Raw genomic sequence first — 12259 nt, forward strand, 5'->3', positions numbered from 1 at the left:
GGACAGACAAGAACCTGCTTGAAATCCGTAACCCAAATGGCCAACAGGTGGCGCCACTTTCCCCTTTCAAATCACCGCATAAGCTCCTGCCTTTCCAAGAAGACACTTGAGGGAGGGATAGGGTTATTAGCTTTCAGGGGCTTCCTGCACTTCTTTGGATCTCCCCAACTCAGGTCTGGACTAACGTTGCCAGTAAAGTTGTAACATGCTTCTAATATAAAGGAAAACATTTAAATGACTAAAAATAAATGAAATAAAAGGCAAGAAATAATTAAACTGTTCTTGGGTCTGTTTGGCATAAACTGGTATCCACACATATTTGAAAAACAAAAAAATGGAGACTCTTTGGGCAATGTTACTGAATTCTGTACTGACAGAGGAAGAAACTTTGATGCCGGTTTTAGATGAGCCTTCAAAAGAGGAAATGACAGCTCCCCAGCAGCAGAGTGGTGGGAGGATGACTTGAAGGTTCCTGGCAGTGGGAGCACTTTGTGGAAAAGGCTGAGCTCCAGGAAGAAGAAACTGCTGAGTCAGAGCTGAAAACTAGAGGTTCTCAGCAAAGGCAAGTCACTGCTTCAGCCGGCCTATGCCCTACCTCCCTGGCAGGTCCAAAGGAGTCTGAGAACTCTCTTCCCTAGAGAATAGGCAGGACTACAATATTGATTCGGACTAATAATTCTAATACAACATCCTGACTTATTACAGAGTGGGAGTTTACAATCAAAGGGAAGAAATCCCAGCCAGAAATCCAAATGAGAAAATGATATAGCTGGAGCTCCTATAATGGAGGACTGAGCAGGAATGGAGGAAGGGACCACAGTGACCAGTGATCCCTGGGGTTCAGGCCTTGGCTTCTCGTCTTGAAAAGAGAAACCCAGGCGCCTGGGTGGCTCAGTGGGTTAAAGCCTCTGCCTTCGGTTCAGGTCGTGATCTCAGGGTCCTGGGATCGAGCCCCGCATCGGGCTCTCTGCTCAGCAGGGAGCCTGCTTCCCCCTCTCTCTCTGCCTGCTTCTCTGCCTACTCATGATCTCTGTCAAATAAATAAATAAAATCTTTAAAAAGAAAAGAAAAGAGAAACCCGGGGACACCTGGGTGGCTCAGTTGGTTAGGTGCCTGACTCTTGGTTTCAGCCCAGATCGTGGTCTTAGAGTCATGAGAATTGAGCCCTGCGTCAGACTCTGCACTCAGTGTGAAGTTTGCCAGGGACTCTTTGCCCCTTTCCTCTTCTCTCACTCTAAAGCAAATAAAAATCTTAAAAAAAAAAAAAAAATAGAGAGAGGGATAGAGAGAGAGAGAGAACCCAGAGATACAGAATCTAGCTTTCTTTCAACTCACTCTGAATCTCAAAGTGGGGCTTTACTAGTTGAGCTTTCTAAAGCTCTTGGTAAGGCCAGACTTGAGCTACAGAATACACCGATTTTCAGGATTGTCTTCGTCAAGGTTCTAGGCTCTTTTTCCTCATCAGAGTTTGGCTGTGGAGTCATATTTGAGCATCTCCAGGAATGACCAACTATAAGAGCTAATAGATTTCTGTCCTGTGTGCTCTGGTAAACTTTAGTCAGAATGTTTATCTGATGTAACCATTTGTCACTGAGGACACATGATCAGGGATTAGTCAATATTGTCCACTGCTGGGTCTTAATGTGTAACACAGGGACACTGAATAAACTGTGTTTTAAAAAATGAATTCCAGCTTGGCAAGTCTGACATGTCCCCTTGCAACACCCAGCCTTCCAGTATAAACTACTACCTTTATCTGTAAGTATCTGTGGCCCTAAGGTCCCTGCTATTGGATAAAGAGATGCACCAGAACTCTCAACTGCTGACAACTGATGCCTCTCCCAGCACTTTTCCTGCCCAGTATTTCTCAAAGTTTGGTCAGCAAACCACTTTGTTTAAAAGCACCCAACACTATTATTCTACATCTATTAAATGAGCCCAGATCTACCTGGTGAATCTTAAGCACATACGGGTTTGAGGGGAAAATGTTCTAGCCCCTTCTGGATAGAACTCTTGGAATGAAGGAAGTCAGTTGAGCATTCCCATCTGCATAGTGCTACACATAGTGCTACACTGCAAACAGAAGGAGTGTCAGAGACAGACTCTTTTTTCCCCCCAAAGACAGACTCTTAAATTCTTCTACTCAAGGACAGAAATACCAATGGTAGTTGGTATTAGACAGACTCTTAAATTCTTCTACTCAAGGACAGAAATACCAATGGTAGTTAATGGACAATTCTGAGTGTTCTAAGAGAACCAGGCAGAACACTTCTTCACAGCAGCTCATAAAATTTGACTGCACATAACGGCATAGTGTTGTGCTACATATATAGTTAATGACAGACACTTACCAGCCCTACCTAGAGGCTGATGGCTAATTAATCTTCAACTAAATACTAGTACTATTTTGTCATCATGAAAAGCTTGTCAGCTTACACTGTATCACTAAAGTAAAATACTACTATACAAGTACAGCTTTTCTAATAAGTCTTACAAAGAGTAGCTCCTCACAAATGAAGTTCAGATAAAAACATTTAACTTTGGGGAATCAAGTGCTGTGACCTATGTAGATGGACATTTTGGGGACCATGTAGTTGAGACATTAACAGCCTCTTTCTCAAGGCACTTCTTCATCACCAAATGGGCCTTTAGGATTTAAGTAAGACCCTTCCCCCAAACCAAACAAGGACAATAAAACAAAATGAAATAAGCAAAAAGGATTATATAGCACAAGGTCCTTCTCATTTTCTATTCCTAAATAGAAGCAGACTCTTTTCTTGGCCAAGAATTAGGCAACCTTCGAACTCACCATCATAGTAAAACTTGACAGTCTCTGGAAGAGGCTCATATGGTGGAGCAAATACAGGGCCTTTATGTTCCAGGAATTTCCACTTGATTCCTTCAGGGTAGCGCTCTTCTTCCCACCTTTAAACGACAGAGCATAACCTCATTTAGTGATCACCTAATACGGAAATTATCACCTAATAAAAGCCCAAATAACTAATCTGCTCAATTGACTGATGCTCAAGGATAACTTTGGGCCCCGCATTCAAGGCCTGGATCAATATAACCATTATTCTTCACTTTGAAAAAGCCAGCACTCACAACAAATACAGTGAAATACTCAGGTGAACACAGGAAAACACAGTTCAACAGTTCAGTTTTAAGACTGAGTACAAGGGATCCCCACTCAAGGAGCTTGGCAACTGGAGGATATGGAAATGCAAACAGTTGTTTTACCACAGTGGTACACATAGCAGAGGTATTACTTAGCTGTTGATACACAGAAAAAGGCCTCCTGGGAAGGAGGTGGCAGGTGAAGGTAGAGGGAAAAACAACTCTGTAAGAAAGTACATAATACAACAGAAGACTGGGAAATAATAGTTTGGTTGGGGTATACCGAGGTCAAGGTATTTATGGGTTAGCTAGCGCTGTATAGGAGACCCTGACAAGTGAATGTAAAGTTTAGTGGAAACAGCTTTTAAAAAACCTTTTTACCAAAAACTAAAAAATAAAGATGAAATAAAAAGCCTTTTTACTTTAAAAATGGTTAGACATACAGAAAAACAAATATAAAAGGAATACCAAATACCCATCACTTACATTCAACAACTGTTAATATTATGCTAAGTTTCCTATCTTCTGCTGAACCAGCAATGTACTTTGCAGATATGACACCTCACCTCTAAATAGTTCAGCAAACATTTCCATAAAAATAAGGCTGTCACAAAACCACAATACTATTATCACATCTAACAAAATTAGCATCTAATACCTAGACCATACTAAAAACTTCCCAATTATATTCAAAATTTTTAAAAAGATTTTATTTGTCAGAGAGAGAGAGCAAGCGCATGCACACCTGTGCACAAGCAGGCAGAGTAGCAGGCAGAGGTGGAGAGAAAAGGAGGCTCCCCGCTGAGCAAGGAGCCCGATCCAGGACTCGATCCCAGGACTCTGATCATTACCTGAGCCGAAGGCAGTGGCTTAACTGACTGAGCCACCCAGGGTCCCCAAAATGTGTTTTATAGGCCAGAATACTATTAAGGATCATGCACTGCAACTGGCTGATGTCTCGAAGTCTGTCCTTTTTTGGAATTAGACATAGCTTCTCACCATCACCACCATTTTGTTTGAGACAGTCAGTTGTCTTAACAGATGGAATATTTTAAAACTTCACAGATTTTGGGGGTGTCTGGGTGGCTCAGTGGGTTAAAGCCTCTGCCTTCGGCTCAGGTCATGATCCCAGGGTCCCGGGATCGAGCCCTACATTGGGGTCTCTGCTTAGCACGGAGCCTGCTTCCTCCTCTCTCTCTGCCTGCCTCTCTGCCTAGTTGTGATCGCTGTCTGTCAAATAAATTCTTTAAAAACAAACAAACAAAAAACTTCACAGATTTTAATCTTCACTATTTTTACTTTAAAACTAAAAGCCCTAAAGTTCTACAGAATCCTTATAAAGGCTAATTATGCATATTCTATTACTTCTGATCATCTTTTAACTCCAGCATTTTTTTCTAACTCCAATGTTTTAAACAAAGTTTAGAAACATTAAATAAAAATTATACATATCAAACTGCTATAATAAGAGCATCACTAAAAAAATCAAAGTCAACACACACGGTCAAGTGATTTTTGACAAGGATCCAAGAGCATTCAATGGAGCAAGGAAATCTCTCCAACAAATGGTGTTGGGAAAACTAGATGAATGAAGAAGAAACTGGCAGAAGAATGAATTTGGCCCCTTACCTTATACTCTCTCTATCAAATAAATAAATAAAAATCTTTAAAAAAAAAAATTAAAAAAAAAAAAGAAAAACAAGCACTCAGACATCAAAATGACTCCTCTACAACAGGCTTATGAGTTCAAGGCAGTTATGCATTTGACAGTAAAACAGACTTGAAAAGGGGAAGGTGGAACCAAGGACAGTTTCTCTGGTTTGAGAAGAGGATCAATCCATATCCCATAAATACCTTAGCACTATGACTGACTTTTTATTTGTGAGTCCTGGTCTTTGAACACTAATTCCTTACATTATAACCTTAACTCCTTACAGCATTTTGCCTTTGCTAAAAGAAACTGAAACCTCTAGTTAAAAGTCACCTAACACCAGCAAGGAATTTCCCAATTTCTAGGTCTTTTTTGTGAAGAACAAACACGGGACTTCTAACAGGTCAGCCCTGATTTTTAAAAAAAGTATATTTAACTCAAGGCAGACCTGAACCTCCCAGCACACCTATAATGGGTAACCCTTAAATACAGGGGGATCTCAGTTAATTAAGTTTTCCCACAGGTCTGAGGATACCAGCACCACTTGTAACATTGTCTCTATGGGGAAAATGTGATACAATAAAGAAACCCAGAGGGGATCTGAACCATTTTCCCTTCTTCACAATTACCAAAGAAGAGATAAAGATCAAAGTTTTGCTGGTTTCTTTTTGGCAACATTAACAAATCTTTAGACTTTGGAGAAAGCAAAAAGTCTGCATGTTTGCCAAACTGATGAAGTATGTCTTTCAGTGGGAGAGCAAGAGGAATAATGAAAAAAAGCTGGTACCTGCTCAGTGGCAGTCACTGAGAACTGGACCACTGATTTCAGAGTACAGCAGGCAGCCTACCATGATGGGAAGAAAGGGCAAGCTATCAGCTAAGAGGCTGATAATTTTTGTTTTCTACTTACAAAAACTTACAGTGTGCCATCAAGCAATGTGCTTAAGGAAAGCACAAAATTTAACAATCAGACTTAAGGACGGCAAGCACTGGAGGCTGTAGAAAAACTGCTTACCCGCATACCAATCATCTTTACTTGAAGACTAACCAATCCCACTTAAACCAAAATAAAATAAAAATCAAAGGTTAAGGTCTCTCAGAATTAATGTGTGGCAACACTGATAAGGATTTCAACCACAGAAGCAAAATTAGGTTTTTAGGCCCTTTCAGAGTATTTAATTCCATACAAGGCAAGACCAGGGTAAGAGTGTATCTGCTACAGAATCCAAGGAGAGCCAAGGCTCCAAAGGAAGGGGGAAGACAGTAGGGAGCTAGTGATGATAAGGGAATGATCTTGTTCATTCAATGAACACTTATTGAGCACCCACAATAGAACTCTGACTTATAAAAGACTAATGAATTACTAATCCACCATTCTCGTAACTCCTAACAACCCCTAATTTCCATAATTGTTTCATTTTATCTTAGGGTGGCTAGGTGCCTCAGTCAGTTAAGCATCTTGATTTTGGCTGAAGGTCAGGATCTCAGGGTCATGAGATGGAGCCCCATGACAGGCTCCTTGCTGGGCATGGAACCTGCTTAAGATTCTCACTGTTGGTGGGAATGCAAATTGGTGCAGCCTCTTTGGAGAACAGTGTGGAGATTCCTCAAGAAATTAAAAATAGAGCTTCCCTATGACCCTGCAATTGCACTACTGGGTATTTACCCCAAAGATACAGATGTAGTGAAAAGAAGGGCCATCTGTACCCCAATGTTTATAGCAGCAATGGCCACAGTTGCCCAACTGTGGAAAGAACCAAGATGCCCTTCAACGGACGAATGGATAAGGAAGATGTGGTCCATATACAGTATGGAGTATTATGCCTCCATCAGAAAGGACGAATACCCATATTTTGTAGCAACATGGACGAGACTGGAGGAGATTATGCTGAGTGAAATAAGTCAAGCAGAGAGAGTCAATTATCATATGGTTTCACTTATTTGTGGAGCATAACAAATAGCATGGTGGACATGGGGAGTTAGGAGAAGGGAGTTGGGGGAAATTGGAAGGGGAGGTGAACCATGAGAGACTATGGACTGAAAAACAATCTGAGGGGTTTTTAAGTGGTAGGGAGGTGGGAGCTTGGGGGAACTAGGTGGCAGGTATTAGAGAGGGCACGGATTGCATGGAGCACTGGGTGTGGTAAAAAAACAATGAATACTGTTATGCTGAAAATAAATTAAAAAAAAAAAAAAGATTCTCTCTCGCCTTCTGGTTTTGCTCTTCCCTTCTTTATTTCTCAAAAAAAGGGGGTCGCCTGGGTGGCTCAGTGGGTTAAATCCTCTGCCTTTGGCTCAGGTCAAGATCCCAGGGTCCTGGGATCAAGCCCTGCATCAGGCTCTCTGCTCAGTAGGGAGACTGCTTCCTCCTCTCTCTCTGCCTGCCTCTCTGCCTACTTGTGATCTGTCAAATAAATAAATAAGATCTTAAAAAAAAAAAAGGTCGGGGGGTATTTCATTTTATCATCAAAAACTGTTTTAGGGGTGCCTGTGTGGCTCAGATGGTTGAGTATGTGACTTCTTGATTTCAGTTTAGGCCACAATCTCAGGGTTATGAGATCGGGCCTCGTGTCAGGCTCTGCTCAGTGGGGGCCTGCTTGAGATTCTCTCCTTCCCTCGCCCCTGCCTCTCTCTCTACAAATAAAATCTTTTTTTAAAGAAAAATGTTTTTAAAGATTTTATTTATGTGAGAGAGAGAATAAGGGAGACCATGAGAGAGGAGAAGGTCAGAGGGAAAAGCAGACTCCCTGAGGAGCCAGGAGCCTGATGTGGGACTCTGGGATCATGACCTGAGTCGAAGGCAGCGGCTTAAACAACTGAGCCACCCAGGTACCCTAAAAATTGTTTTTAATAAAGATGAATATTTGGGATGCCTGGGTGGCTCAGTTGATTAAGTGGCTGCCTTCGGCTCAGTCATGATCCCAGCATCCTGTGATCAAGTCTTGCATAGGGCTCCTTGCTCCACAGGGAGCCTGCTTCTCCCTCTGCCTCTCCTTGCCACTCTGCCTGCCTATACTCACTCTGTCTCTGACAAATAAATAAATAAAATCTTAAAAAAATAATAATAAAGGTGAATATCTATCTCTGAAAAACTTTGATCAGTTCCAAATTTAAAAAGGAGAGGGAAAAAAAGAAGAATAAAAAAAAAAACCACACTTATCCTTTTGTTTCCTGGTTCTGGCTTTGGAAAGGCCCAGAATTCCTTTGCTCTGTGATTTTTCTTTTCCATACTTTCATTTTAACCCCTTATATGTTCACACCAACAATGCCAATTACACAGCTGTGCTGGGCATTTCTGCCACTATAGCTCTGCTGCTCTCAGACACCTCCCTGGTCACACTTATCTCTGCCTTTGCCTTAAGCGTGCTGTGCTAGGGAGATTACTATTCTAAATGATAAGAGCCATAGAGTAAACACATACAAATGGGTCTGGAACACTACATAACAAACTATGAAAAGTGGTTACCTCAAAGCTAAGAAAGGAAAAATGGGAATCAGGGAAAGAAATTATTTTTTTCTAACTTACACATCTCTGGATCATTTGACTCTCTTCAACACAACTACAAATCATGTATAATTGGTAGAGTAGTTAAATCATACAAAGTTTTAAGAAGTACCAGTATTAAAAATACTTAATTTCGGGGCACCTGGGTGGCTCAGTGGGTTAAAGCCTCTGCCTTTGGCTCAGTTCCTGATGGGATCGAGCCCCGCATCGGGCTCTCTGCTCCGCGGGGAGACTGCTTCCCCCTCTCTCTCTGCCTGTCTCTCTGCCTACCTGTGATCTCTGTCAAATAAATGAATAAAATCTTAAAAAAAAAAAAAATAAAAACTTTCACAATTTGGAATTTCACAATTCCAAACACCAAAATTTGTTAAATAAAAAAATCAAAATTTCCCACCTAAACACACATCTCAAAAGTAATCTGCTATTGCTATTCTCCTCTAGAAAAGACTGAATCTTTACTCCCAGTGAGGCCACCTGTTTTCTCAGACACAATCCTAGACATTCTGATATTCATTAATGTTTCCTAATTAGAGATTCATCATTCAAAAAGATTCATCATTCATCATTTTCTTGGAATTTTTCTTTGCCCATATTTTAAGATGTTTACTGATCACTTTTGTAAGACTGTTTCCTTCATTTTAAAAAGAGCTTTTTCACATTAAGAATCTTAGCCCTTTGTAGTGTAAATATTCCCCCCCCTTTTAAATTAATTTTTTATTTTTTAATAAACATATATTTTTATCCCGAGGGGTACAGGTCTGTGAATCGCCAGGTTTACACACTTCACAGCACTCACCAAAGCACATACCCTCCCCAATGTCCATAACCCCACCCCCCTTCGCCCAACCCCCCTCCCCCCAGCAACCCTCAGTTTGTTTTGTGAGATTAAGAGTCACTTATGGTTTGTCCTTTTAATGGCATGAGTTTGTTTGCCATATACAACATTTTAATTTCTTTTTTTTTTTATTAACAACATTTTAATTTTGATTTACCAATGTTGTAAACCTTCTCCTTATGGCTCTGGTGGTATGTCCTTCCTCAAGAGATCTTCATTACTCTACAATTTAAAAATATTTATCGAGATTTTCTTGTGGAGGTTTTTGGTTTTTTTTGTTTGTTTGTTTGTTTTAATGAATAGGTAGTTTCCTGAACATGATTTATAAAATACTCCATCTTTTCCCTATCATTTTAAAAATTGTGTCCCTCCCATTTTATTTTTTTATTAACATATAATGTATTATTTGCTTCAGGGGTCCAGGTCAATGAATTAGCAGTCTTACACAATTCATAGCACTCACCATAGCACATGCCCTCCCCAATGTCCATAACCCAGCCATCCCGTGCAACCCCAACCCCCCAGCAACCCTCAGTGTGTTTCCTGAGATTAAGAGTCTCTTATGGTTTGTCTCTCTCCCTGGTCCCATCTTGTTTCATTTGCTCCCTCCCTACTCACCTAGACCCCCTGCCCTGCCTCTCAAATTCCTCATACCAGAGCAATTGTATGAAAACTGCCCTTCCCTGAATGACTTATTTCACTTAGCAAAATACCATCTAGTTCCATCCACATCGTTGCAAATGGCAGGAATTTGCAGGCAGGGGTGTGGTTGACGGCTGCATAGTATTCCATCATTCATATATATATATATATATATGTATCATATATATATATATATATATATATATAATGACACAGACACATACACACACACCCCCACATCTTCTTTATCCATTCATCATTCATCCACTGATGGATATCTAGGTTCTTTCCATAGTTCGGCTACTGTTGTTCCTATCATTTTAAATGCAACTTTCTTCATATGCCAAATCCCTACACACAGTCTACTTTCATAGTTCATTCTGTTCAACAGGGTGGAACCTCGTTTTTAGATTCAATAAGCTGAAAGCTAGTTAGCCTTCTCACTAGGATCTGGAAAACTTATTTCAGAATGTTGATATTTGGAGGTTTTTTTTAAGTACTTCCCTCCTCCTCCAAACATCAGGCTATTAAATTTTAGTAACACTCTTGCTTAATTTAATTAGGCTGTGGAATCCGAGAGCTGACATTGTAATCCAGTGCTGCAATGTTACCATTTCCACTTCTGCTCCTCTTCTTTCTTCGGCTTCTTTTTCTTGCTATCTGATTCAGGAACTTTTTTATCTTTATCTTTATCTTTATTCTTGGGTTTTTTCAATTTACCATCCTACAAAGAAACATGGTAAGAAAGCACTTAAGTAAGTACCAACCACATTTTAAAAGTAGTTTTGAAGAACCATTAAGAAGTAAAACTGGAATCACAGAATATTAAAACTGGAGTTCTTAAAATCTAATGCTCTCAAATTTGATAGAGTGAAAATTTATTGGTCTCTTTCTCTAGGGCAGTATTTCCCCAAACTCCCTGACAAATGATTACCTGACAAAGTAGTTAAAAACACTCATTTTGCATGGCAAGAGCCTGGGAAATTCTATATTTTTTTTACCCTCAGAGGAATGCTTGGGAAAGCACTGCCACGGAGAGTCATCCCAGTTATTATCCCCACCTGTTTTCAAATTCTACTCATCTTCAAACACCATCTTCAAAATCCTCCTCAAACACCATCCAATAATAGGAATAGGAGATACTGTATTTAAATAATATGTAACTTGAAAGGAAATTCCTGATTGAATCTGAGAGGGGCTGTGGGAGAACACCACCTTATCCCTGGTTGCTTGCATACACAAAGTCAGGAAGCAGTAAACAAGTGTTAAGGGGTTCTAAAATAATAACCAATTCCTATGAAAGGATTTCTCTACAGCTCTTCTTTGAACTATGACCTCACATGAGCTGTCACTGTGGCACAAATATAAACAAATATAATTTGGTAACAACAGGAAATAAGTCTCAAAACACAAACATCCAGACAAAAATGTGCAATTTGACAAGTGGGGTCCTGCTCCACAGGATCTAAACTCTTTAAAAGAATATTTTCCTTTGTCTTATCTATCTAAGATCTTTATTCAACGAGTTTTATATAGCTATGAAAAGCAGTTTTTTTGTGTGTGTGTGTGTGTTTTTTTTAAGATTATTTATTTATTTATTTATTTGACAGAGAGAAACCACAAGTAGGCAGAGAGGCAGGCAGAGAGAGAGAGAGGGAAGCAGGCTCCCTGCTGAGACTCGATCCCAGGACCCTGAGATCATGACCTGAGCCGAAGGCAGCGGCCCAACCCACTGAGCCACCCAGGCGCCCCTGAAAAGCAGTTTTGAGTCACCTTAAAATCAATTACAGAATGGCAGAGCTTGAAAGACCTTTACAGACCATTTGACTTGACATACCCAGTTATAATCAAGGAAAACTCTGGAATGGAAGTTTGTTCACCTGTTCAAGGTCATATAGTTGCTACTGACCATGATGAGAGCCCAGGTTTACCAGAAAAATCACAGCGTGTCTCATGGGAATGACTGGAATATAAAATCATTCTAGGACTACATGATAGGATAGCAATCAAGATAAACTCCGGATTTTAAAGCAAATGATCTTTGGGACAGAAGGAAGGGAAAGCTACAAACACTAGACATATTTTAAAATAGGGATAGAGAACTACAATATGTAAGTATTTTGGGGAGAAGTACTAGAGGATCATATTAATTCAGATAATGTTTACTATTTTGCCTGAAACACAGCACAGGAAAGGGAACTGATTTTCAGTTAAAGACATTCTCTGAACAGCTTCTGAACAGGCATACAGATGGTCCCATCAGGAAACTACTGGCTACACTTTATGTTTTCAAGCCTCAAAATGGGATAATCAGTCACTGAGAAACTTCAGAACAATTCCCAGAAATGAAAAAAACCACAACCAATGAATGAGGTTTTAGGACTGTTCGTGCCATCTGGGGTCCCAGCCATAAGAAGACTGTGTATTAATTCTAAGTCTTTCAACCTGCATTTTTTTCCCCCTGCAGGGAGAAGGCTACTGAAAAGATTAAAAAAAAAAAAAAAAGTCA

General features: G+C 40.1%; 1 protein-coding gene across 1 annotated transcript in view; it reads right to left on the reverse strand.

The window, feature by feature from the left end:
- TOP1 (DNA topoisomerase I) overlaps positions 1–12259 on the reverse strand; it is a 97571-nt gene that overhangs the window by 28284 nt on the left and 57028 nt on the right. The window contains exons 8-9 of the mRNA XM_059133157.1: positions 10362–10474; positions 2810–2925 (exon numbers count right to left, since the gene is read on the reverse strand). Coding sequence (XP_058989140.1) covers positions 2810–2925; positions 10362–10474 — 229 coding nt within the window. The remainder of the gene's footprint in view (positions 1–2809; positions 2926–10361; positions 10475–12259) is intronic.

The sequence above is a fragment of the Mustela lutreola genome, chromosome 9, assembly GCF_030435805.1.
Source record: "Mustela lutreola isolate mMusLut2 chromosome 9, mMusLut2.pri, whole genome shotgun sequence".
Classification (NCBI taxonomy): Eukaryota; Metazoa; Chordata; class Mammalia; order Carnivora; family Mustelidae; genus Mustela; species Mustela lutreola.